Below are 27,983 nucleotides of genomic sequence, written 5' to 3' on the forward strand. Positions count from 1 at the left end.
CGTCAATTCATTTTGTATTTTTGTAATCTGTAATTCTGTAGAGTCGGTACTCGGTTTTAGCAGCTAGCTAAAGAGCATTTCATTTCGATTTTCACATTCGCGGACGAGATTGTCGTTTACGGTTTGAATCAAATTATGATTATATTTCCTGTGTGATGGTTTTTTCTGTGTAAAGTAGCTGGAAAGTCGGATATTAAATAAAAGCTAACTGCAGAAGGTTTTGTATTGGTATTTGTGTGAAGGATATGCCTCCTGTAAAAGATGAAACGATAAGAGAAATCAATTGTTTGGAAATAATACCCGAGAAGAGTCCCGCAAAGAATAGCGCGCTTGTGGATGTTAGAGCGTGTAATAAACCTGCGACTAAGGTAAGGTTTTGGGAAGTAAGTATTTGCGAATGTACCAATTATGTCACTTTGTAGTTCAAAATATCGATCGGCAATTTTATAGCTCACTAAGATTTCTCTTCTGCACTCCACGAAGACAAAGTAAATTTTATTTATCTCTGGCGTGTTATTTTATCGAAGCATGGATTGTTTATTTTGAACACTTAGCGGATTTCTTTTAATTAATTATACTATTATTTTTTGCTACCGTAGTGGTCATTGCATTGCTTTATTTGCTTTTTATTTATTTCGCAAATATATTTATAAGCCGGGATATCTGCAGCATGAGTTTGTGAAATTGTAATAGTTAATACATTGTCTATTTTAATTCAAGAACTGGTACCAGTTTTCATTTATAAACTTGTTTTATATGCATAAAAAGGAATATCATACAAATTTTTTCTTGAATATTATGGTATGTTTATTAGTTTACGCCAACCTCATGATTTCTAAAGTAGTACCAAACATTTTTATTATTTTAAATTATCAATAAATATAATATATATTTATAATCATTACAAACAATGAGCAATGTATTTTTGAATATATTTATAATTGTCCCACTAAGGTACAGTAGTGTGTTAATGTTAACTTCATGACATGGATGGCCACATGAGTAGAGAGTTCCAGGAAGTAAAGAAAGATTAGTAGATCCTGAAAATAATTACATATATCTAATGTTGAAAGTTTTTCGAGATATATTACTTTTCCCATCAGATGGACTGCAAGCTCGTTTGCTACTCCAATCTGTTTTAACTGTTGGTACTCCAATTTGTTTTAACAATACCTGATTTCAGTATTTCACTCTCAATATTTAAAAGTTAGTATGTAGAAAAGAAAAGCACTAAGTACGATTTGTTTGGTCACAACTGAATGTAGGTGAATTGGCTAAGAAGTTTTCTTTATTACTGATGAAAGAACCTGGTTTTTCCTGAAATAATAAGGAATAAGAAAATTATGTAACATGTTGGGGTTTCAATTCAATCAAAAATAAAATACTGAATTTAAATAAAATAGAAAATATTATAATAATAATGAACAGTGAGTGGGACAGTGGAGGAATATTTAGAAAATTCTGTCATAAGGAATGATTATTTATATTAACCTACTATTTTGATGATACTAATGAAAAATGAGTGAGTTGAAAAACATATCTAGAAAAACTTAAGGGTCAGTGATAATTTTCTTGAGAATAAGTAATACTAAGGAATTAGTCTTTCTTTACTTTCTAGTAAACTCATACTATACAATAAATGTATTTGATTTCTTTTTAGTCAACTGCAACATTTCATGTGTTTGCACACCTTTCTTCTGTATTAAAAACTATTCTTACTTCTCAGAATAAGTGTTGCATCTGAGATCGCCTTTTTGGGGGACTTCTGCTCTATGTTTAAAACTTTCAATAGGATATAAACATGATGAATAGTTTAGGACAGATGGGCTTCAAGTCTATTTACTAAAATTGACTGTTCAAGACCTCATATAATTAAATAAAATATTTTCCTAGTTTAGTTACCTATACATTATTTATCTTAATTTTGAGCCAGCAAATTCTATTCTACCTATGCAGGATTTGTATTTAATAAAGCTGATACTACCAGTTCAAGTGTCTCAAATTAAGAAGATTTTTTTATTTCTTTTAGTTAATTGTTTGTAGAGTTTAGTTATTTAGTTCTATCTACTGTTAAGTTTTTAATGGGGTCCTGCTTAAGATAATAAACAAGCATGAAATTTAACCAATCTGTACCATTTGAATTTACGCAAGTTTTCTTTTCCTCTCTATCTACAATGACTTGTACAATATTTACGTTAGAACCTCGTATTTTACCAGAACCAGGTATTTTCGTATTAAAAATATCTTGTCATAGTTTTCCAATTTTAGAATAAGCAAAAAAAGTTTTATGTGTTTTGTGAAATGCCTTAAAAATTGTCGGTTATCTTAAACTTCGCGCAAACATTACACAATCATCAAATGCCGCGGATAAATTAAAAAATTACTACGATGTCCAGTCATTACTTTTATTCGATAAAACCCTCGGCTCTACTGTTAAACGCCTGTCTTCATACTTCACGAGCATTAATTATATCATATCTGTCGGTGACGCAACATCAGCGGCCGTATCTGGACTCCTGCGAACAATTAGAAGCTCTTGCATTGTTGTTTCTTTCTGTTACGCTCCGTGATCAACATGTAACACTCTTACTGGAGCATGCAACGAAAATGCCTAAATGTTTACGTTATTGCTTAATAAATTCTATATCATTCGATTGTTTCACGTATTTTTCGGCTTACAAAAGTAATAATTAAAAAGAGCTAAGATGGAATTTGTGAAACAAATTAATTACGATAATTTAAAAAAAACTGCTAAAGCGTGTTAACATTATTTAGATATTAATGGAGTTTTAATTAATCGTAATAAATAATAACGCAATACATACATCATCTGTCTTCATTTGTCTACACTGAATAATCAAACAGCATGATGAATACAATATGTATGGTCAAGATGATGTTCTAATATGTGAATAACGGGCAATTTGAGCCACTGTAAATAAAATTTTCTATTCATCAAACAATCATCATCAGTGAAATGCTAATTTATGAATTATGAAGTCAAGAGCCATGTAATCTGATGCATCATTCGGCAAAACATTCGTTTTATATAATGCCCACGGACTAGAAAGTAACTAATATTCAAATTTTGTTACGTAATTTCGTCACACGTTTTATTTCAGTTCATGTTCAATTGATATTTATCGCTTTATCTCTCTAAATTACTTTTTACTTCTCATAGAGTCAGCGGCGGCGCAGCATTTTAATGTATCATTTCTCTTTTTTTCTGCTCGAGACACGCGCCAATTCTGTCATAATAACTGACAATTACCATTTCATACGGCCAAGCACAGATCGTCAGTGATGTAGTGACCACTATGTGTAATAGTCCAAATAGTATTTGCACATCTATTTTCATTTCACTGTTATGTTCAAAGTTGTTTGTTTCTTTGCAACTTTCAGTGTTTATTTTGCAGTTCGTGATGTTGTGGGCGCCTGAGTTTTATGTTACTTGTGTACATGGTTATATTTTGTAAGATGCACAGACTGTATACATAGTTTTGGAGTGCGACTCTAATGTAGTGCATGCCTTGATTTCGCACCAGGTAGAGACGGCGACATGACTAATTCACAGGTATTGTTTTAAACTTTATTTGCACTTTTTACTTTTAAGTTCGCGCTTAGTAAATAAGGATATTTATGCGAAGTCCAGGTTCTTTGTGTTTGGCAAGAAGATTCTAGAAGATAATAGTAAAACAATAAATTTTGTTATAATATTTTTGTAGTCTATAAAATATATCATATAATATGTTATGTTTCCGTTTTATTTTGTTTTTTACAAGGTGTACATTTAGTATACAATATATCGCAGTTGAAACATTCGTATAATTGTGAATATAGCGTTACATAATGTAGTAAGAATTTAGTTAATTGGGCTCTATTCTCAGGAGTACATTGTTTCACCGCCCAAGTGTATGTGGCATGCAAATAAACGAATGAGGTCAATGGCCGACACTATATTATAATATAAGTAGCAAATGACCATAATAGTTTAAATTAAACATTAAAAGTACATATTTTTAGTCAGTTGATTCTTCACTTGCCTAAATTAGCAAGAAATAGTCGCCATGTGAATGAATGTGTTAAGATCTTTCCACAAATTGTTCTCACGATCCACTAGAAAGAGTAGTGCAGTAATTAGTATCTTCGTCTTTAGTTTTCGTAATTGTATGCACAAGAAGAACATGTCTCAGTTTTCTCTCTTAGTGTGGTTTTGTGAAGTTTCGAAATGCTTTCTCAAAATCTATTAAATTGGTGTTTTGGTTACCTAAAAAATAGTAATTTTCTGTAGATATGATTGGAGGCTTGAATGAAAAGTAAAGGTTTATTGAAATTTGTCACGCTTGTTAGGACTTATGACCGTTTAAGGTCTAGTCCTCCTACTTCGTAAAAAAACAAAGTTTAATTCCATACTATAGATATACATACTACAATTACATACCTATTGTCATAGTTTATAAAGTAAATAATTAAACATTTACTAATAAATGTATCAATCAGTTGTACGTAGGTTACTTTTGCAATAAAAATATACAATTACTTATGGACACTATCTCTAGTGTTTCGTTTGTTTTCACCTGGCTACTATTCACATTCAACAGCGATCATAATATCCAACGACATTTCAGGTATGGTTCCGTGGCGTCAGGAGCTCCAAATTCCGCCATGTGTACGGCGTCTCCTTCAAACGGGAGAGATGCTACGACAATATAAAGATAACGAGGAACGCACATGATTCCAACTTCTGCGCGGTGAACCCCAAATTCGTGGCTATTGTCACCGAAGTCGCTGGTGGTGGTGCTTTCCTTGTTCTACCCTTGGATCATGTTAGTATCTTTGTATATTTTATATATGTGTATTTTTAAGGTAAGGCTTTTTACAATAATCAACGATTGATATCCAATGATAACAGGTTACGATGGCTTAACGTGCCCTTCAAACAGAAAATCGTATGAAATTTACTATAAGTCATCCATTTAAATCGCAACTGCGCTTTAATTTTGTATGTAGATATACTCGTACAAGTCCCAGGATAATTTGCGTTTTGTGAGATGATAATATAAAATTAATATTGTTAACGTCAAGCGCACATCTCTGATTTTCGTAGTTACATGCGTATTGACAAATTGCGTTAATAATTGTTTATTTTAACGTTGAGGGAAAATATCTCAAGGAAACCTAATTCGATAGTTCTCGATTACCTTCTCAAGAAATTGTGATCCGCGTGCGTGTAAAAGATTATGAAAAAATTATAAACACTTTCTTCGGAAAATGTACGCAAAAATATCAGAAAGAACAAATTACATTTTATCATATAAACTTTTATAGGTACTTCATAAGTTACAGTTTGATAGCTACTTTCGTCACATTTTCATGAAACTCCGTTTTGAACACTGTACGTACGGAAAACAGCTGGAATACGCAAACTAGTACCGAACAATAATGGACAATAAATTCCGTAAGTGGATTGTTTGGCCGATGTCGACTTGTCCTAATTCCATATTCGCTGGAAGCGGGACACCAACATCGTTAACCCAATACACTAAGTGAGTTTGTTTTCATGAATAAACCAAGGAGCGTGCCTAAACTCGTACACGACGTCTGTCTTTACATCAACGTATTGTTTTATGCGCTGATGTGACGTTTTCATTATTATTTTCTATCGTAGACTTTTCTCTTCTTTCTTGAGGATTTCATGAGAATAGTTCACTAATATATACTGATTTGCTACGTATGTTAAAAGATAGTTTTTTTTTCAATAACTGAGCTATTGTGATAAATTATGTTCATTGGACCAAAATCTTTCAAATTAATAGAATTAAATTTGCATTTTGTAGAATTAGCGTTCTTAATACAGGTTTTACGATTTGTCAGTGGCTAATTATCAAAGACTTTTGCATTTAGTTTTTGTTGTAGTCCAAAAAGGATTTGATATTTGAATTCCTTTGGAATTAGTCTAAAGATAATCTTGCACTATGTTCAGGCACTTCATATCATAAACTTAAACGTTGTTTTTGAATAATATAGCTATAACAACTTTCATTTTAATCTTTCATCTCTAAAAATATACTTAAAATCGGATTACAACTTAATAATAAATGTAGTCAACGCATAGCCATGTGCTTAGTTTTCCACATAACAAACGAACACCAAAGCGTAAAGTGTACGTTTACATCATTGTACTATATTTGTACGTTACAAGTGTTTGTATACACGTATTACCGTCCATTTGCGACATCGTAATCAAATATGGGTATACTTATAAGGTTCTTAAAGAGGTTTGTAAGCAATAACATGATCTCACCCATGACTTCATACTCTGGACCTATGTTTTCTCTATCATGCAGATTAAAATTGCAGAAATCATTTATGTTGTATCTTTCGACCATTATGTCGACCTGTGGTTATATATGTGGTACCCTACCTTTAAATAAAAAATCATCTGAATAATAATAATCAATCCAAAAACGATGTACACGTCATGTACGAATGATTATGAATTATGATGTACCCAATGATATTTAGGGAGTACGTCTATGGCACATCCATAACGGTATAATCTACATAGCATTTTTTAATTTTTGGGACCGTCTATTTGTTACATACCTATTTGGTATTCCGGTCGGGAATTCCTTTAGCCTTTTCCACTACCTTTAAGTATATATTAACAGTCTCCAAAACGAATCAACCTAAAAAATACTACGCACACTGTGAATAAGAAGGTTGGCGTAACAACGATTCTCAATTTGGCATGTATTTTATGGCATATAGTAATAACCAGGATTAATGGACACGGATGGACATGGATACTTATTCTTGTCATATTTAAAAGATTTTATACTCACAGTGTTGCCATAAAATTGCGTGCAACCATGACGGTTCAAAAAGTTGTAAGGTTCAAAAAATCTTTTATTTAGTTTATGATTGTTAGACAACAGTTAAAATACCAATATTTTTTTCCTGGAAAATGTTTTATATAATTATGTATCCTTCCATGGATCCTTCATATAAATTATCTAATATATAAAATTCTCGTGTCACAATTTTCGTTGCCATACTCCTCCGAAACGGCTTGACCGATTTTGATGATATTTTTTGTGCTTATCCGGTATCTATGAGAATCGGCCAACATCTATTTTTCATCCCCCTAAATGTTAGGGGTAGTACAACCCTAATTTTTTTTTATTTATATGGCAATACAACGTTTGCTGGGTCAGCTAGTTTTTATATGGAAATTCTGCCCAAATTGCTTCAGCAGTTGGTATTAGAAATTTATAACATTAATACAATTACAACATTAGACCTTAACAATATTTTTTTAGGTTTTTCGAACGTTAATATAACATACGTTAGATTATTGCATTATTTGACATTACAGACAGGAAGGACCTGTCAATGCTTATTTATGCAGATTATATGAAAATTCTCAACAGACAGTAGACGTAGGGAAAGTGAGGTCGCTGTGAACATAATAATTAAAATGCATTTAAATGATTTATTACGCGCCGCCCAGAAAAAGCGTATGCATTTATATGCAGTGTGAAACTCTCATCATAAAAGTAACAATAAAATCTATAATCGACCTTGTCTGAACTGCGTCATTAGGCATTCATCACGGCCAATTGATTAGCATATCACAGTGGGGCGACGTGTCACTTTTAGCACGTATTGTTCGCATCTGCCTTGCATCTCTAATGTTATTAAATTCTAATCGGATTGTTTCTTAAATCGAAAATAACCTCTCTAATATTTGAGATATGGACATGCCACATAACTTTTCTTTCTTGTGAAGGAATAAAACAGTTTCTTGAATTTACAACTTTTATTATTCCCGCGCAAAATACAACTCAAACATCAATATCGTTATTTTTTCTTTTTTAATGTTAACTCATACAATCGTACCAGCCAGTGAATATATAAATAAGAACTTATCATTATAAAAATAACACATCATGAAAATAATACTTTAATAAAATAATTTGATATATTTCTAACACTTGTATGAAAGCCGGACTGGCAGTTTTACGCGTACTATACCACCGCACGTGGACCAATAGACCACAGTAAATATTACAAATACGCGCAACTCCATCCTATGCTAAAAAATATGTGTTATTTACTGTGCTATTTTTTATTTGAGTATTGACGGAGGTCACACGTAGTTTATTATCTGTGAATTAAAGTCATTAGACAATAACGCAGCATGTTTATACCACTGTTATTAATGTGTGATATATCATACACAACACAACCATATCAAAAGCTGTAATATCCATCTACTTAATATTCCGTATTATAATAGTAACAATTCAAAGTACATACTAGGGAAATAAAGCAAATTTGAATTTAATTGCTTATATATCTAATTGATCATACTTATAAGTGACGTGAGGAGTATATAATTTTATCTATTGTAGACGTGATCTTGAACTCAAACATAAATTGTTGAACTTGTGTACGGAAATATAAATAAAGAACATTAGGTATACTTTTATGAATTTACTTAACGTTACAATATCAATATAGATGAGAATATATGGATTGAACTATTTAACAGACACATTTATGGACATAAATAAGGTTTTATCGACTTTGGAACTTCATTAAATGTTTGTGTTTTATTTACATAATTAAAATAATTATAATTTATAATATGATATTCGAGCTCTGCCCAATAAGTCTCCCATTTTAAGACAACTATCAATCTTAGCGAGCTCTATCTAACGAGCCGTTTAATTTTGTTGTTATTGTTGCAACGATTTTAAACCGTTGCTCGTATCGAATCGCAGGGTAATTACACGCTGTAATTGATCTAAAATAAGCTTCGCGATGTAAGACAGAGGTATGATACCGTTTTAAAATAGCTCGGGTTATATTTTACTGTAATTGATTTGATAAAGCTATCAACCTGTAACTTCAATTACATTATATTAAGTTTTTCGTTTATGTCTGTTTCACGTTCCAAATGTAACACAACTATGTGTTACGTGGATGTGTTACAGATAAAACATTTCATTTCATACAAACTCTATCTTTTCGCAAATGCCCCTAATAATCGATTCATTCATTTTCAAATTAATCAGTACTTTTTTTCAAATACACATTATATTTCCTCACTACGTCAATGTGACTGCTTCAAAAGTAACATGGATATCTCTAAAATGTACAAAAATATACGGTTAAAGAAATTTTGCCTCGACATTCAACAACAAAAAACATTCATAAAAGTTATAAGGTCTTACTCGTCATAACTCAGATACTTTTTACACTAAATAAAAATAGAAAACAACTTCACGGCAATGCACGCGAGTAATATGTAAATTATGGTGAATGTTTGCAGCAACCCATTACTATCCCATTGCTAGGCCCAAGTCTTCTCTTGAACGTCTTACACACGTGACACACCACAGTCAAAGACTTTTGAAAATAGTTTGTACATTTCTCAAGCATATCTATTTACTCACTATGTTTTTCTACGCCGATAAATTAAATAATAGTTGATGATAATAATAATGAGAAATCTAAGATGATGTTACTGGATTTAACCAGTTAACGCCCTGTTGCCTGCGTACACGCTTGTTACTACAATAACATAATAAAAATCATCCATCCAGCATTTTGAGGTCCAGTGCCGGACATAGACCTACTCTAATTAACGCTAGTTTAACCCACCTTAGTTTTCTGAATCCAACGGCTTTCCACTGTCTTGATTACGTGACAACCCTTTGCCTAAACGTAGTCGCCACTCGAGGACCTTTTCCCCATCGATTAATTATCAATTATCCGAGCTGTGCAAAAATAAAGAAGCATGGCTGCCATGTTTTTAAGCTATTGCATAGCTTTTATCGCGGGCTTTGAGCGCGGCGACCGAATCGAGAAATTCCGTAACGAAAATAAGTAACACCTTTGTTGGATATCAAGTGTCCAGGCAACCGAGTTGTTGACTGTCAATAGAAAAATATGGATATAATTGAATAAAGTATTATTTTACATTCCTTATTATTTTATTTGATATTGGCGACGAGATGTCGAATGAACTAAAAAACAATAAGAAAATACGAGCCACATTACGTGGGTTAATAAAACGAACCGAAAATTACATTTCGGGAATAGAAAAAATTGACAATGAAGAAATAAATATACGACTGAATTCTTTACAAGAAAATTTGAACAAATTCTACGCGATTCAAGAAAAAATTGAATGGCTTACAGAAGAAGAAAATTTAGAAGAGGAAATAAAATACAGGTACGAATTTGAAGAAATATATACAAAGCTAAAATTTAAATTTTTGAATGTACAAAAAGAAAATAATCGGCTAATACCTGAATGTTCTTTTATATCGGCAAGAGCGGAAGTTTATTTGATAAACTGTTAACTGTCAAGGCACGCTTGAGACGTACACCTAATACAAAAGGGTTATCACCTTATCAGTTAATGTTCAGCAGAGAGGTAAGAACCTATATGCATGCCTTATTTAAGAAATCCGCCCCACTATCCAGATTACATTACAATGCACCGCCAACGAAGGAGTTCGGACAAGGTGATAAGGTACAAGTCCGCAGTTACACCAACCCAGGAGTAAAATGGGAGTTCGGAGTCGTCATCCGAAGATTAGGTAGACTCCATTATGAAGTCAGAACTGAAAATGGCATACAGGTGCGCCGTCACCTTGACCAAATGCTGCCGGCGCCCCTGGTGGTGTAAGTAAAAATAGCGGTGGAGGACTGTTGGATATCAAGTGTCCAGGCAACCGAGTTGTTGACTGTCAATAGAAAAATATGGATATAATTGAATAAAGTATTATTTTACATTCCTTATTATTTTATTTGATAACCTTGCTTCGTCAACTTGAACACAGATGGCAGTAATACACATTTTTTTATAATCCGTGCGGAAATCTTAAAATTACGTGAAGTATATTTTATAGCTGATATTTGCAATGTCTTATATAATAAAATAGATATGATAAAATAGTGGATAAAGATGTATTAATGTGAATGTTGATGATTATGGAAGAATGTATTGTATTTCTGGAATTCCTTCTGAGCGTTTTCATAGCATAAAAAATGCTATGTAATAGCTTTACCGCGGCAGTCTCCGAGTGCCACACGTATTTTTTTTTTCTTTTAGACGATTTGATTTTACCATTGTTCCTTTTATAAACAGTTTACTTGTCATTTCAGACGGGCCGCCTAGATTTCAACGCGAGCCGTGTGACCGGACACAAGGGCCCGGTGCTCGACATCAAATGGAACCCGTTCAATGACAACATCATCGCCTCATGTTCCGACGACTGCACGGTAACGGACTTGTTTTGAACTCTTACTGTTGCTAGGGTGACATTTGTGTAGTAAATTGTTTGGCAGTTAACTGCCGGTTTTAAATCCTAATATTCGCACATGGTTATTAAAATTATGTGTTATGGCTATAAATAAGCTTATGGCATAAGAATCGAGTATATAGAAGTAAGAATAGTATGTATTAGGAAATTTACATATTTTAATTTACATAGTGATATCCTTGGTCGCATCTGACTTACTGTCAATTGATCGCTATAAGATAACAGGTGATAAATTTAACCTAATGTACGACTTGACTTACTGCCAGACTTCATTGTGACATATCAATGTAAGTTCTTAGTTCATTTTCAGCCTAGCAGATGAAGATAATCTGCTAGGCCGAATATTAAACTGTACTTATATTTACATTATTTAAGCTTAAAAGTAGTAGAACTGGCATAGTTCCAGATGTACACAGGCCGTAGAGAACACTTACTTCAGATGGACTGAAAGGTCATTTACTATTCAAATAAAAAAATATATATAATTTAGATATCTATCGTGAATGTGGTGTATTTCAATATCCAATTATGAGTTCACGTTACCTACGATTATTATGCTTTAACAAATCCCTCATGCGTGTTATGCGCGTTTAAGTAGGTACGTAATATAGAGACGACATGCCCGATTGTCGCTTTATTTCCATAAACATGTGCAGAAATTTCGTTACCAAGAACGCTATGTTCGGTTTTTTATGAAATTTAAGTTGCAAATGAACATGCAGTCCACCTGTAGTAAGTGGTCACTAGCGTCCATAGAAATCTATAGTCAACAACAAATAGAATTGGTGTTCGATCACCTGGGATCGGGCACAGATGCGTCTCTGAGGACTAAGTTGGGAAGGTATAGAACAATTCTTTATTTGTTTGTCCTCTTCTCACTCTAGAACCATTGATCCAATTTAGATTTGTTTTTACCGACTGTAGAGGGTAATGTATTTTCGAGCGTATGTATGTCTCATTCTTTGGAAAGTCTTACATCCCAAACGGCTTGATGGATTTTAATATATGAGATGTCGTGGGATTCGTCTAAATTGTGGGAGTGATTAAGGTTATTTAAGTAAACAGTAATCGCAAAATACTGCGTTTTTTTTAACAAAATAGCTATTATAAGAAAAATAGCTCCATGAATTCTCACTCTATATCAGGGTGACTCTACAATACTATTGCCTATCTAATAAAAACGCGTACTCGAGTGGTACCGTGACTGATAAGTCGCAGGTCGATACTGATTAAAAGCGGTAATGGTTTGCACATATCACGTACACTCAAACTCAATGTATGGATTAACAACACTTTTGTATGTAAATTACGTTCAATGTACAAGTTCATGTATAAAAGTGTATTTATAATGGTTAAAAGTGACTATAGTCGTCACAAGTTAATATGCCCATTTTGACACATGCCATCCTAGTGTTAATGTTTTGAACTAACTTTGTAGTAGGCAGTTTTCGACCCATATATCATGGAATCATGGACTCATGGACATCAGTTAAGCAAAAGAAAAACAACGCTCCTATGTAAAATGAAACAGATGTGTTGCTATATTATATTATTTCTGGGATCTAAATTGGTACCCACATGTGTTAGTCTTGCTAAAAATTAACAGTACTTTCCGATGTTATTGTGCCATTAACCGTTATGTAGGTCTATCATATGTTATCTACATGCCATTAATTTAGTTGTAGGCGTTATTTTATGGTTAAAAAAAAAGAAGTATACATGTCTGCTATAAGACAGCAACAGTTGGTGATGCTGCTATAAGAAGCTAATAATATGGTTTATGTTACTTTAAAAAGCATAATTCTCTTTTTAGAGCAACCATAAACAAATTTGCGAGAATACTTTAAAGTTAAATATTTTATACGATGTGGCAATGAGGTGTGTTAATAGACTACTTACAACATTATGAGGAAGGTGTGTTAATTGTTTTTTTATTGACTTGCAACATGCTATAATTTTACTTTATATGATCGTTTTACGTAACAAATAAATAATATAATTATGTTACTGTACCTGATAAGTATAAAATGTTAATTACTTGTAACAAAATTAATAAATGTGACTGTGTGATTTATGTTGAGAACAATAAAAATATAATGTAATATACTAATTAATAATCTCTTTCCTTTGGGAAGTCGAATACTAAACTCTATAAAGTTCAATAAACACTAAGTTAAGTGCATAATATCTGCTTAGGTTCTAGACTTAGTACCAATAGATCTAAAATATATTGTTTTATTCTTAAAGTCCAGCGCAGGTTACATAAATGTAGTACCTGTGTGTCACATAGCAATAAGTCTTAACTTAAGCATCCGAAATCTCTTCAAAGTCAGAAAACGAAAAGAGAGAAAAATGATACAAAAAGAAATAATAATTTCGTCAATTTAAAATCTGGGATTGAACCCTGTTCCTTACGACAGAGGAATGACGTCCATTATGTCACATTGTTTCCAGGTGAAGCTATGGCACATCCCGGACGGCGGGTTGTCCATGCACCTGACGGACTGGCTGGTGGAGCTGCACGGCCACAAGCGGCGAGTGGCGTATGTGGAGTGGCACCCCACCGCCGAGAACATCCTGCTCAGCGCCGGATTCGATTATTTGGTATGTTTTCTTAACAATTAATTGTGTTTATTTCTAAGTTACGCATGTTTTTCCAAACTTAAATGTTTCTGGTGTCCCTTACATTGAACCCAATTTACTATTGATCCAAAATTCAAAATACATCTTCGTCCTTTTTACCGGAGTAAGTAAATAGAACTTGGATTATATTTATTATTAAATTTAATAAAATAGTCACTATATATTTAAGGTGAATTAAAGATTTAAGTAACGAACTTTAATTTCATTCCTTACACAATAAAAACAAATACTTGAAGTTATATAAATTAAACGTCCATATAACATACTCGCAGAAGCTACTTTTTTAGCCAAAAGTAGATTAACATTCTAGAACTAGTTTTGTATAACTATAATATATCAGGTAATGAGACATTAAAAATTATAATAAAAAAACAATTCTTACGCTTTCCTCACTCATATTATTGCAAGTAAGTAAATAAAAACCAATTGTAATGGACAAAATCAAAAAGTCTAGATTTAATATTAATTTATTTAACGAAACTAGATAGACATCACTCATTATGTATAATAAAATATGCCTATGCCTACCTAACGCCCTTTAGTTACTTAAATACATCAAAAACACAGTTTTGAGATAACACCGATCTCGATCAATGTCAGGCGTTATCGTATCAGCGTGTAACGGTCACCAACGGACGGTGGATAGCCACGCGAGTCCGCACTAAGTGTTCCGACATGACCGATTTCATGCTCCACAGTGCGTGCTCTATTGAAATTATAGTCTTGTCCGTTCCGCATGTTGGGATTCATGATTTTTTTATACACATTATAATACTACACTTGAAGCATGGTCTCAACTTGCTACTCAGTAGTGTATAGTCGATAGAGATCTTAAAATTAGCTTGCACCTATAGCTATAATGTTAAGTGGTAGAAACATGACCTGCAAAGCCGAAAACCGGGGAAAGGTGCGTTAGGTCTACTTAAAAATCGAAACAAAACGTAACAATATAAGTTGTAGGTCTACAATTTTTATTCAGGAATACTACAAAAGTATGTTTTTCGCGTAAAAATACTTCTATTAATAAATACATATGCTGCGATGTATATGTATGTATGTAACATTAAATACATGTGCAAAAAATGTGTATGTGTCGCCTTGTTTTTCTATTGTTTAACCAAGCAATCTTTTTTGTTTAGAACGGGTAATTTTATAGAAGTGACAGACAGAAATTCCACGTTTATTCACCTATAAATGTATAACAAACCTTTATTGCTTTCATATTTAGCTTATGACGATATTCACGCGTCGCTAACTGTATGAATGTAACTGTTTGAGTTCAATACGTGGAAATCGCATAAACACTACGCAAATCCTTGTTATAGTTAGCCAATGTTTTTCCTTTCCATTTACCTATTTTTAACTAGAATTGAATACGGTCAGAAACCCTTTTAATATAATATTTATTTTTGGAATAAAATTATCTATTTTATACAACTCTACACTTGTAGATCTTCCAAAAAAGGCGTTGTAGGTGGATTATCCCGCTTTGTTAAAGGCAGTCAGTGTTTTTCCATTCCATTTTCACTCGTCAATTACAAATTAATACGCTTAGAAATCTTTTAAATGTAAATTCGTTTTTGGAATAAATATATCCGTTTTACATTAACATATTATAAACTTGTAAGATCTTCCCAAAAAAGTGCTTTCTACACTCACAGCCCCAAATACACAAACACCTAAACCCAGAAACCTACATTCATCATGTATGTCCGGCCGGGGATCGAAGCCGAGGCCCTCTGCGCGTCAGGTATAGTGACCGCTCCGCCACGCGGGTCGTTAGAAAGGCGTGGCAGGTGGATAATCCCGATTTGTCAAATGCAGTCATTGTTTATCTAGCTCATTTGACAATCGCCAACTACTTTTTTAATACGCTCAGAAACCTTTTAAATGTAAATTTGTTTCGGAATAGAATATAAATGTATCCATTTTACAATGCTCTAAACTTGTATAACTTCCCAATAAGGCATTGTAGTTGGATTATCCCGATTTGTCACAGGCAGTCAGTGTTTTTCCATCCCATTTGACATTCGCCAATTACAAGCTTAGAAACCCGTTGAATGTAATTTGTTTTTGAAATAGATTTATCCATTTTAAATTACTTTAAACTTGTAGATCTTCTCAATGGGGCATTGTTGGTGGATTATCTCGATTACGTTTGCACAAATAAGTAGATTAATTGGATTATCTCAGCGGATTCAATCACATTAATGACGTAATGTAAACATTAGCAAAGCTGTAACTATATCATGTCTGTGTTTTCACTTTTTACTAGTAACCAACTGAGAGTTCGGTTTCGGTTTCGGCTGAAACCCTTTTTCGGTCGGACACTACTTTTTACACAAGAAATAATTATGGAAATATTATATGAAATGAAATATGTACGGGACGTTATCCATTCAATATAAAAAAAAATGTGAGCCGTCACGGGACGCCTGGCAGATGTGAAACATCGACATTATTTTGTGAAAGTAATATGCAGAAAAGAACATATTGTGATAGGAACTAAATATGTCATAATGTCAAAATAAAATATTACGATTTTTTTCCAGATAACGATGACTATTTATTGAATTCGATTGCGTATGGCGACGCGTCGCCACACCGTACACACTACTGCATATAGACTGTATATATATACCATCGTATAGCGTGGCGACGAAATCGGTTTTACGTGCGGCTATAGATGTTTCACATCAAATATCACATAAACCTTGGTAGTTCAATGCGGAACCCTTTATAAATTATGACCTGACTATCTGTACATTAGAGATCTAAATAATTTGCTATAAGATGATGAGAAGGTGTTATCACACCTAGCCAACTACAAACTACTCTTCTTAACTTTTATTTCGTCTACTTAACTAATTTGCTAAGAAACATTTATAATAATCCCAAAGTGAATACTAAACTCAAAAAAAATCAGAGTGTGGCGATAGCCACCAAAAAAATACCGCCAAAAAAATACCACCTTTAACATTAGTTCTAAAAAATTGTATTACATTACATTGTTTGCAGATCTTCGTATGGGACGTGGGCAAGGGCGAGGCGGTGAAGGTGATCGACTGCCACAGCGACGTGATCTACTGCATGTCGTTCAACCGGGACGGCTCGCTGCTGGCCACCACGTGCAAGGACAAGAAGCTGCGCGTCATCGAGCCCAGGCGTGGGATCGTGCTCTCGGTAAGTAGTACTTGTCGTTTTTTTGTTTTTTTTTTTTTATTTATAATATAGGAGTAGCAAACGAGCACGCAGTCCACCTGATGGTAAGTGGCTACTGCCGCCCATGGACATCCGTAATCAACCCCAGATAGGAATAGATATTCCTACCTGAGGTCGGCCACAGATACGCTGCTACCCCTGAGGACTAAGCTGGAACGCCTCGAAAAAGTATATCTCCCTTACCACACACCAAACGGAACACAGCAGCGCCTAACACCAATGTCGTTATTGTTATTACTGCAAAATTATTTGCAAAATGTGTGAAATGAGACTGAAAAACGAAGAAGTGGCCGAAAAAAATCTTAGGATTTATTAACCTTGTAGCTTTTTTAAGTAAATAAGTAATTACTTATTCTCAGCTTGAATTTAAGATGTCTATGGTTTTCTTTTGCAAATGGCGTATAAAAATTTCAATAAATTTGACTTTAACCAGTGATTTGAGTTTGATAGTTTTTGTATATGACGTGTATTTGTTTGTTTCTATCTTTATGTATGACTGTGAATACAGCCCAATTAATGTTATGTCACAATAGACATGTTATTCATAATGTTACATAATAAAGACTTTTTTGTCAACATATGTAAATTGTTTTGTAATCTTCTCATAGATGAAGACATTATACAACCATTTTTCTTAATTTCCCAGGAGGGTCCCTGTCACACGGGCACCAAAGCGTCCAAATGCACGTTCCTCGGCAGTCAAGGCCGGGTGCTCACCACGGGCTTCTCGCGGTACAGCGACCGCCAGTACGCGGTGTGGGACCAGCATGACCTGACCAAACCGCTCGTCTGCGAAACCATCGATAGCTCGTCGGGAGTCGTGTTCCCGTACTACGATTATGATACCAATATGGTAAGTGATCCATGAATATGCGAGGAAAAATAGTAGTGGAACAGTTGGCAGTTAGTGCGGCGATGCTATTTCTGCTATTTATACCTTACATCAGTTTAAGTTATGCTGTATAATAAGCTCTTATACCCTTGGAAGCATATATGATTATAAAAAGTGTGGACTTTAGGTCTAAACCCTTCTCGCTTCCAGAGAAAATCTGATAACCTTGAAAAATCAAAAATAAGTGATTCAAGCCCATTACCTCTCACATTGATGACCAAAATTACTAAGGAACGAACACTAGGCTGTTATTGTGTATAAATAGTATCCTTTGGGATTAATAAATTTTAAATATTCTTCTAGGTATATCTCGCCGGCAAAGGCGATGGGAATATTCGATACTACGAAGTGGTCGACGAGCAGCCCTACGTTCATTTTCTCAACCAGTTCCTCTCAGGCAATCCACAGGTAAGAATTTCCCTGATAAAATAAATTTACATTTATGAACACTGCAATATTTAGTTCATAAATATAACCTTAAACAAGATTAGGCCTTATTATATATATAATTATGCCTTATTATATATATAATTATAAAGTTCGTCATAAACAAATTACCTTACAAAAAAAATGTAATAAGGAAATATTTACATCCATTATATGTGGGCGCGCCGGTAGGTAGGTCTACAATGGTATTTCGATTCAACTAATTTAACCAATATTTATAAAAATATAGTTAAAATAATTAAATGAATAAGCGTTAATGCCACCATAGTAACAATAACACCCAAGCAAAACACCAAACAGTTCAGAGCACCACCGTGCCGTGCCCACTATTGGACAACTTCTGATCTGTTGACAGTTGCGCGCCCCTTTTTTATACCATGATACAGGTAGCCAATTGTTAATACGGAGCGGTAGTTCGAAATTAATATCATGTGATTTTAAAAACGGAATATTTATATATATGAAATGAAGCATTCTCCCACACGGCCATTCTGACGAGCAGCCGTTACGGCTCGCGAACAAAAGTTTAAAAAAATCAAATTCAATAATATTAAAGAAGTGGATAAACTACTTTAGATTCGCGGATAATATAGTCTCAATTTTAACCACCAAATTTTAATTTAAGCCAAATCTCATGGTACACAAAACACGTAACTTTAATTGGTTAACCCCATAACCGGTGTCTTATAGTGTAAATAAATGGTCGTGTCACATGAAAAGAACTGCCAAATCACATGGCTGATGTCAAGTCACATGACATCATAAATTCGCTAAGTCACATAGCTTACGTACATAATTGATTATTATCTGAAAAGAATTGCCAAATCACATGGCTGATGTCAAGTCACATGACATCATAAATTCGCTAAGTCACATAGCTTACGTACGTAATTGATTATTATCTGAAAAGAATTGCCAAATCACATGGCTGATGTCAAGTCACATGACATCATAAATTCGCTAAGTCACATAGCGTACGTACGTAATTGATTATTATCTGAAAAGAATTGCCAAATCACATGGCTGATGTCAAGTCTCATGACATCATAAATTCGCTAAGTCACATAGCGTACGTACGTAATTGATTATTATCTGAAAAGAATTGCCAAATCACATGGCTGATGTCAAGTCTCATGACATCATAAATTCGCTAAGTCACATAGCGTACGTACGTAATTGATTATTATCTGAAAAGAATTGCCAAATCACATGGCTGATGTCAAGTCACATGACATCATAAATTCGCTAAGTCACATAGCGTACGTACGTAATTGATTATTATCTGAAAAGAATTGCCAAATCACATGGCTGATGTCAAGTCACATGACATCATAAATTCGCTAAGTCACATAGCGTACGTACGTAATTGATTATTATCTGAAAAGAATTGCCAAATCACATGGCTGATGTCAGGTCACATGACATCATAAATTCGCTAAGTCACATAGCGTACGTACGTAATTGATTATTATCTGAAAAGAATTGCCAAATCACATGGCTGATGTCAAGTCTCATGACATCATAAATTCGCTAAGTCACATAGCGTACGTACGTAATTGATTATTATCTGAAAAGAATTGCCAAATCACATGGCTGATGTCAAGTCTCATGACATCATAAATTCGCTAAGTCACATAGCGTACGTACATAATTGATTATTTCCTGAAAAGAATTGCCAAATCACATGGCACTCGGGTTATTATCAAACATAAACGTGACTGTTGGCCAGACAATCATCGATATGCAAGACAATCCCGATAACACAGAACTTACAATCCACATACCGTTCCAAAGTTCGCAGGTACTCAAGAGAAACACAAAGTTTTTACCAGATTTTTGACTGTCGATACTGTCATTGCTTCACAGGGTTCACAGTCATCTGACATGTTCAAATAGTTTACTTTCCATAGCACATGTTCTCGTAGTCTGAAAACACATTACATTATATGTATAGTCAATAATTATATACGATATAACGAGAGAGCTCCGCGTTTCGTTCATGGTTTGAGAGTAAAATCTACAGATCTTTTCGTTTGGCTCGCTTAAATCTATGGCATAGTCTTCTGCATCGCCAAACGTACACTGGGTAGAGACTCCAGATACCCTTGAGAATATATTTCCCGATGTGTAGTTCTTCACGATGTCTTCCTTTACTGAATTTGTTATAATGTGTCTGACTATCTCAGACAGGATTTCTTGAAAATCATTAATGCCTTTTAAGTCAGCTCATTTGACTATGACAGAATTTTATAAGAAACTATTCGAGACCTGCTCAAAACCATGCACGAGTGCTTTTTTGTATTTAGAACTGTAAACAAATAAGCTGTAACAAGCATAAAAATAAAAAAGTAAAAGTTAATTTCAAACCGAAAAACCTGATGTCTACAACACAAATGTGTGAAAATAATAATAAAGTGAATTGTCACGTTCAAAACAGTTTTAATGTCAACTTTACATACAGTAAAGAAAATATCAGAGCAACAAGTACTCCGTGGTCGTTATTCTTAATAAAATATTTAAAATACTATTGCCTTACCATAACATGAGCTATAGTTCGTACCGTTCATGTGATGACGTCAAATGCCAACGAAATAACACTCCGAAGTCCACAGCTACATTACAACGAAAACCAGGTCATTAAACGTAAAAAGTTATTGGAGTCATCCTACTATATTATTTACCTTATATCATTTGACTTTTACCTTGATTACCTTCGTTTGTGCGATAGGCATTGCTGCAAACAAAGTCTTTACCACACAATAATGATCACACATTGCAGAGTCCAATTTGACAGTAGTGTATGTACTCTTGTCTCTTTTTCTTTTTGCAGTATTCGATTTTTTCGAATTTTATCAGAACTTGCAGTAGGTATATAATTGCTCGTCCGAACCTGACTTTGACTTATAAATCTGCAAAGATATACATTTTAATTAGTAGAATAACAAACAGCGGTCGAAACAGTATGAACACAAAATAATATTTTCTGGTATGAACCGCGAGTTCCAATAGGTACAATATCTGATAATAATAGAATTACCTATTTCAATTTAATATAACACATACGTTACAGTATCTGTTATCACCAGAAATTGTGAATAACTTCCAAAAGTTATTGTAATTAACCATTTGCAAGAATAATAAGTATACCTACAAATACCGTTATTTCGTCCCGGATTGATTTATACATAATACTCGCTCACACACAAAAACTTTAAACCAAATTTTAGAAGTAGCAGACAAGCATGCAGTCCAACTGATGGTAAGTGGCTACTGAGGCCCATCAATATCTTCAACACAGCAGAGCCTAACACTGCTGTATGGTATTGGTATTGCCGGACCATAAAAGTTTCTACCACCTTTATAACCTTTACCCTTTATCTACTCGTATGTAACGACGACAAAATTATGAATAGGAGAAAAACACGCCGAATTGTTTCGTATAATATAAACATTGCGTGCGTGAATATTCTGAATTTGTTATATCCACAGCCGTATATCTAGACGTAATGTCGTCATCTGCACAGTTACAAAACTAAATAAAATAACAACAAACTCCTCATGTCAATGAATAATTAAAACGTTTAGATTGTTAGGTAGATTACATGATGGTATAGTTGACTTCAGAAAGGTACCAACATAATATAATTTCACACGTAAAGTCTAGGATCGTGATGTACGTCATCTCGAAAGGTATTATTTACTATGACACAAAATAAGAAAGAAGATCCAATAACAATTTAAACTACTGTAAAACAAGTTCAAACTTTAAGTTATTATTAAAAATACTTGATCGACTCCGAGCGAGGCTGATGAATTGTCTTTATTAAATTAAACCTTTAAACACATTTGACCGATCAAAATGCTTACAGCTTTGCACCATTATTCTTTACTTCTGCAATTTTTAAAGTGAATAGCAAGTAATAGTTACACATTATGTCACAAAACAATGTGAAAAACACATAAGACTAAATGTTTATTAATAAGTTATAACTTACGTTAATTCACCTTTTTTTTTTGCCTAGTCCAATACACCATTTGGAGTGATGCGAACGTTACCAAACTCCTTTTCTTCAGCTTTACCTTAATGTATCCTTCGCAAATTGTAACCTTTATCAATAACTTTAAATACACAAATTTGTAAGAGCACAAAGTCGCTTACCGATAAACAACTAACTGACTCACCACCAGAATCTAAATGTTACATTTTCATTCAATTTTGGTCCACGTCTACGACCATCACAAGTCAAGTGTTGTTACAAAACCCCCAATAAGCAGCTTTCATTTTAGTTACAGATTCTGGGAACAAGCGCTAGGTAAATATTATTAGATAGCATCCTACTAAAAATGACAAGCGCTGGTTGAGAGTACACCTTTCAATGAGCACAATACATATCTCACTATCACGGTGTTCCAGGTGAAACTAGAAATAAAACTTACGAAATTTACGGCCATGGAATTGCGATGGCAAAAAGTATGCTACCTGATTTATCAAACCTTTTACTTCAATAATAATCTCCATTGTGACTAGTTTTATTTTAAGACGGAGTTTATTTAAGAATGTAAATGCATTACAACGAATAGGTACATACAAAAGGGTAGATATCAGAACTTGTATTCACAATCGTAAAATATTTTTTTGCAGCGCAATAATTTAAAACAATATGATCATTGTTCATCTACTTATTGAGCATCGCCTATTAAAGCGTTGCTATAAGTAACGAAACTGTGAAAAGCATAGTTGAAATTACTCGAATATTTTAAAAAGCCAAAACATTTCTAAAAAAATGTCGGTACCTACACGTATGATTGTTAATTTCTTCGCGCATAACCAAACATTTTCATATTAGTGATTCTTATAATCTTTAACAACTTTCAAAAAGCAAAAAATAGCAAGTTTAACAATCGAACATATAAAAACCATTGGTTTGATCATACCGGAGCGCCAATCGTTCGCCAATGAATCTCGGCGCAAATGAGTCTTAATTACGTAGACAGTTAACATGGATGATGCTAACCACCTTCCACCTCCTCAATTTTCATACCCAAGCTTGCGGTATCCAAGCTTGCGGTTGCTTTCACACGCTTGCTAAAATAATGCACATAAAATTATTACAATATTTAGACTAATCGTACACGTTACTCACGCAACCGGTTTCGTCATGTGTTTCACACACAGCTCCTCCAATGTCGAAGGCCTTGTCAATATCGCCTCCATTGCGCGTCCCAAACTGTCGTCAGGAGTACAGCCACGATAAATTCTTCAGTTGAACACTTCCTATACACGCGGTTGATTATCTTCTGTTACCGTTACTTTAAAACTATTACGTAATAAAAGGGCGTATCCTATCCCGATTCTGATGTGGGCGCGCCGGTAGGTAGGTCTACAATGGTATTTCGATTCAACTAATTTAACCAATATTTATAAAAATATAGTTAAAATAATTAAATGAATAAGCGTTAATGCCACCATAGTAACAATAACACCCAAGCAAAACACCAAACAGTTCAGAGCACCACCGTGCCGTGCCCACTATTGGACAACTTCTGATCTGTTGACAGTTGCGCGCCCCTTTTTTATACCATGATACAGGTAGCCAATTGTTAATACGGAGCGGTAGTTCGAAATTAATATCATGTGATTTTAAAAACGGAATATTTATATATATGAAATGAAGCATTCTCCCACATATATTCCATTTAATTTCATAAATCAATCCAATGTCCTTAATGACAGACAGACATGCACACATGCAGGCGCGCGCGCACTTACACACACATACCTCCCAACACAAGCAAGCACACGTAAATTTACTTTGAAAATTCACATTTGCACTATGTAAATATTGATGTTGATTCCAAAAAAAACCTTATATTAAGATATCTTGTTTATAGTGTACCCAGTGTTATAGTTTATGTTTTTTGCAGCGCGGGCTGGGCTTCATGCCCAAGCGTGGGGTGAACACGGCGGTGTGCGAGGTGTTCCGATTCTACAAGCTGCACACTTCGCGAGGCTTGTGCGAACCTATCTCGATGATTGTGCCGCGGAAGTCTGATTGTTTTCAGGTAAGCTTTTATTTACCAATATATAGCATGTATGGTCTAAATAAGTGATTATTGCGTATTAGACATGACTTAAAAAATATTGACCTACTCACGTGAATGGATATAGTATAGTACTAAATTCGTAAAGTTAAAAACGCAAACTTAATTCGTATGAACTTTGTATGAAAAGTTTAAAACACTGTAATTTTTGAAGTTATGTAACTTCCACGGCGTATTGTTGACGTTCATTCTGTTGTTTTTAGTAGAACCTTATAATTTATGAGTTTAGCACTAAGCTAATTATACATTCGTAGAAAGCTTGAAAATTGTAAAATTTATCTGTATTTTATTTAAAAAATATTGCAGGAAGATCTCTACCCCGATACAGCAGCGCCTCTGCCAGCTCTCAGTGCTAAGGATTGGCTGAGTGGAATGAACTCCCCTCCTTTGCTTATTAGTATGAAAACAGGTAAGTGTCTAATATAAAACCACTTCGTAAATGTACTTACTATATGTAATCGTGTTTATGATTTTTTTCTATTATATTTATTTTTACATTATATATTTTTTGCCGAGAGGTATTTTCTCAAGACCCCTGTTTCATCAGACCGTTACTCAGTTCTCTCTCTATCGTCTTCTCTATCAGTATTATGGACGTACGTATGGATTTTAATAGCTATATGTGTGTATTTATTTAATTTAAAATAAAAAATAATGTACTAAATTTATGTTAGCTTTAAAAAGTCCGACTTATTTGAGATTTCATCGTTTTATTGTTGTAATTAGTAGTATTCGCATATTTTCATGTTAAAATGTCATGTTACCACTTCAAGTAAAATGTGGCCTCTTTTTACCATAGAATAATTATTCTATGGTAAAAAAAGGCCACAAATCAATTAATTAGTATATATTAGATGTAAATAATAAGATATTAATCACTTTAAATATAACTCCTATAATTTTATTCTGCTAACAATGAGATAGCACGCATATTAAAAAAGTGGCCATAAAAATATAACAGACAAAAATATTAACACCAAAATTTAAATACTTACATATTTACAAAATCCACTGCTAAATTTATTTATGATAAAGCCAAAACACGATTTTATATTTTACGTTATAGAAAAAGTACAGTCACTAATCGTGTGAGTTTGTGTGCATGTTGTTTTCGAAAAGTTATATAATAATATATTAATTTTTAGATATTTTTATATAGGTAAACAAAAAAGAAATTTAACATTATAAGAACTTACTATTTTTTTTATAATATTGGAGTAGCAGACGAGAATGCATTTCACCTGATGGTAAGTGGCTACTGCCGCCCATGAACATCTGTAATCAAACCCAGATAGGATTAAATATTCCTAACTGAGGTCGGACATAGATGCGCCGCTACCCCTGAGGACTAAGCTGGAATGCCTCGGAAAAGTATGTCTTCCTTACCACACCCTTCAAACCAGAACTTAATACTGGTGTTAGTAGCAGCGCCTAACACTCCTGTTATGAGGTAGAAATAGGTGTGGCGGTGGTGCCGCTGGAGTCGAACCACAAAGGGTTCTACCACCTTAAAAACAAGTAAAGTAAAATATATTTTTATTGAACGCAGGTGTGACGATATCTACTCACAAGCCGCGCACGAACCGCGACGCGCCCGCGCTGCAGCCGCAGGACGCCAACAACCGCAAGAAGTTCGCCTTCCTCTCGCGCGAGACCACGCCCGACTACCGCCCGCTCGCCACCTGGGCCAACGACAACGGCGATAGCGATGCGCCGCAGGTACATATTATAATATACAAGTACCGCTCTGACCACCCGCGACCCCGAAAGGCCCATTTTAGTCGCCTCTTACGACAGACAAAGATACTGTAGCCCTATTCTGGCCCGTAACTACAGGGACAAATATACAAGTATCTAATGTGCGTATATCCTGCTGATGGCTAATACCACTCATGGACATCTGTAATTGACACATGCATATATAATTCTTCTGACAATAAGTGGGTACAGATGCCCGTAGAAATTGCTTATCAGGTTAAATTAGAGTTCTAACTAAAATAGGTTACAGATACTTTGCTTAAATATATCATAACGGAACTGTTAAGCGCTGCAGTTTGGTAGGTCCTAAGGTTAGCAATAGATGCGTTGTTGCCTAATAATAACAGAAGTGTTAGAGGTATTAGTGTTATTAGATGTCGTGGTGATGCCACCAGAGTAGAACTACAAAGCGCTACTTCAACTTTCAAGGCATTTGATAATTTACACTCTACACATGTTACGGAATCTCCAAAATATATCTGACCTAATTTCGTAAGTTGTAAATAGTCAAAATCCCTGGCAAGATTATATAAATAGCTATTTAAGAAATAGCCGAATTGATTTTGCTTCGACAAAATATGGAAAAGTTGAAATTAATTTCAATATACAATATGTAACTACAAATTTCATAGTATGTTTGGATATGTATTAAACATTTACAATTGTAGCTTATTAAATGTTAGTAAATATAATGACATCTCCATAGGTACAAGTGACCGAAAAGTCGCAGAAGACGAGCGCGAACCAGACGACAAAGTTCCACCAGCTGCAGCGCATGTTCGGCAAGCACGCGAGCGACGCGGAGCCCGTGCCGCTCTACAAGCAGATCAACCAGGGCGACGTGTTCGCCACCGAACACGAGGTCTGGGAACACGACTTACACTTACACATAATATGCTCTTTACATACATTGCTAGACACACGGCGTATAACGGCGATTAGGCGATTTAGTGACTAATCCATGCCGAATCTAATTATGAATTTCACATACCTTAGAAAAAGTTACCGTTACATCTTGTATAAATACGCAAGCATGCGCTTAGCGATCATTACATTTAAAATCTATTATTATAAACTAGAGTAGGTCCTATGTAAGATTTGCGTATGTTGATTATTAAAACTATAACTTATTTTTAAGCATGGTCTAGGCAAAGGCTTAGACCCGATTATATTACTTTACATATCAATGTCTTTTAATTTGCTGACGACACTAATTTTTCAAATTCCAGTTGCGCCTCGCATTCAACCGGCAAGGCGAGGAGCTTCGGATCGTGAAGCGACAGCTACAGAACAGTCAGCAGCGAGTACGCGAACTAGAGCAGCATGTAGCGTCGCTGCAAGCGCGACTGACGCGCGAGAACTCCGCGTAAGCCGCTTACACCCGCTTTTACGTGCCCTGCTCGTTTGGCTTATACACGGTCGCACTGACTTAGGCCGTTTGTCCACCGCCACCATAATTAATGACTGCGCCGAAGTAGGATACATACATTTACTACAGCCTCTTGTCCACTGCACGTCCGTCACCCGAGCACCGTCATCCCGGTCGCCGATATTTCGGCACCGAAATTTTGACGGGC

At 34.5% G+C, this 27,983-nt stretch overlaps 1 protein-coding gene across 3 annotated transcripts; it reads left to right on the forward strand.

The window, feature by feature from the left end:
* The first annotated feature begins 26 nt into the window (after positions 1-26).
* Positions 27-27,921, forward strand: LOC140750460 (coronin-2B). 3 transcript variants are annotated; one of them, XM_073083995.1, is made up of 13 exons: positions 27-368; positions 3,417-3,574; positions 4,629-4,826; positions 11,185-11,301; positions 13,797-13,946; positions 17,004-17,168; positions 17,854-18,060; positions 18,403-18,507; positions 24,472-24,609; positions 24,955-25,057; positions 26,198-26,367; positions 27,113-27,268; positions 27,636-27,920. In XM_073083995.1, the coding sequence occupies exons 2-13, from the start codon at positions 3,560-3,562 to the stop codon at positions 27,774-27,776; spliced, it is 1,665 nt and encodes a 554-aa protein (XP_072940096.1). In that variant the 5' UTR covers positions 27-368; positions 3,417-3,559; the 3' UTR covers positions 27,777-27,920. The 3 variants fall into 3 exon arrangements, with proteins under 3 accessions (XP_072940096.1, XP_072940095.1, XP_072940097.1); XM_073083996.1 differs by having other exon boundaries at positions 231-368; positions 3,403-3,574; positions 27,636-27,921; XM_073083994.1 differs by lacking the exon at positions 3,417-3,574 and having other exon boundaries at positions 27,636-27,919.
* The last annotated feature ends 62 nt before the right edge of the window (positions 27,922-27,983 follow it).

Source organism: Epargyreus clarus, unplaced genomic scaffold (assembly GCF_041222505.1).
Source record: "Epargyreus clarus isolate Ecla_fem2 unplaced genomic scaffold, WU_Ecla_fem_2.2 ptg000019l, whole genome shotgun sequence".
Classification (NCBI taxonomy): Eukaryota; Metazoa; Arthropoda; class Insecta; order Lepidoptera; family Hesperiidae; genus Epargyreus; species Epargyreus clarus.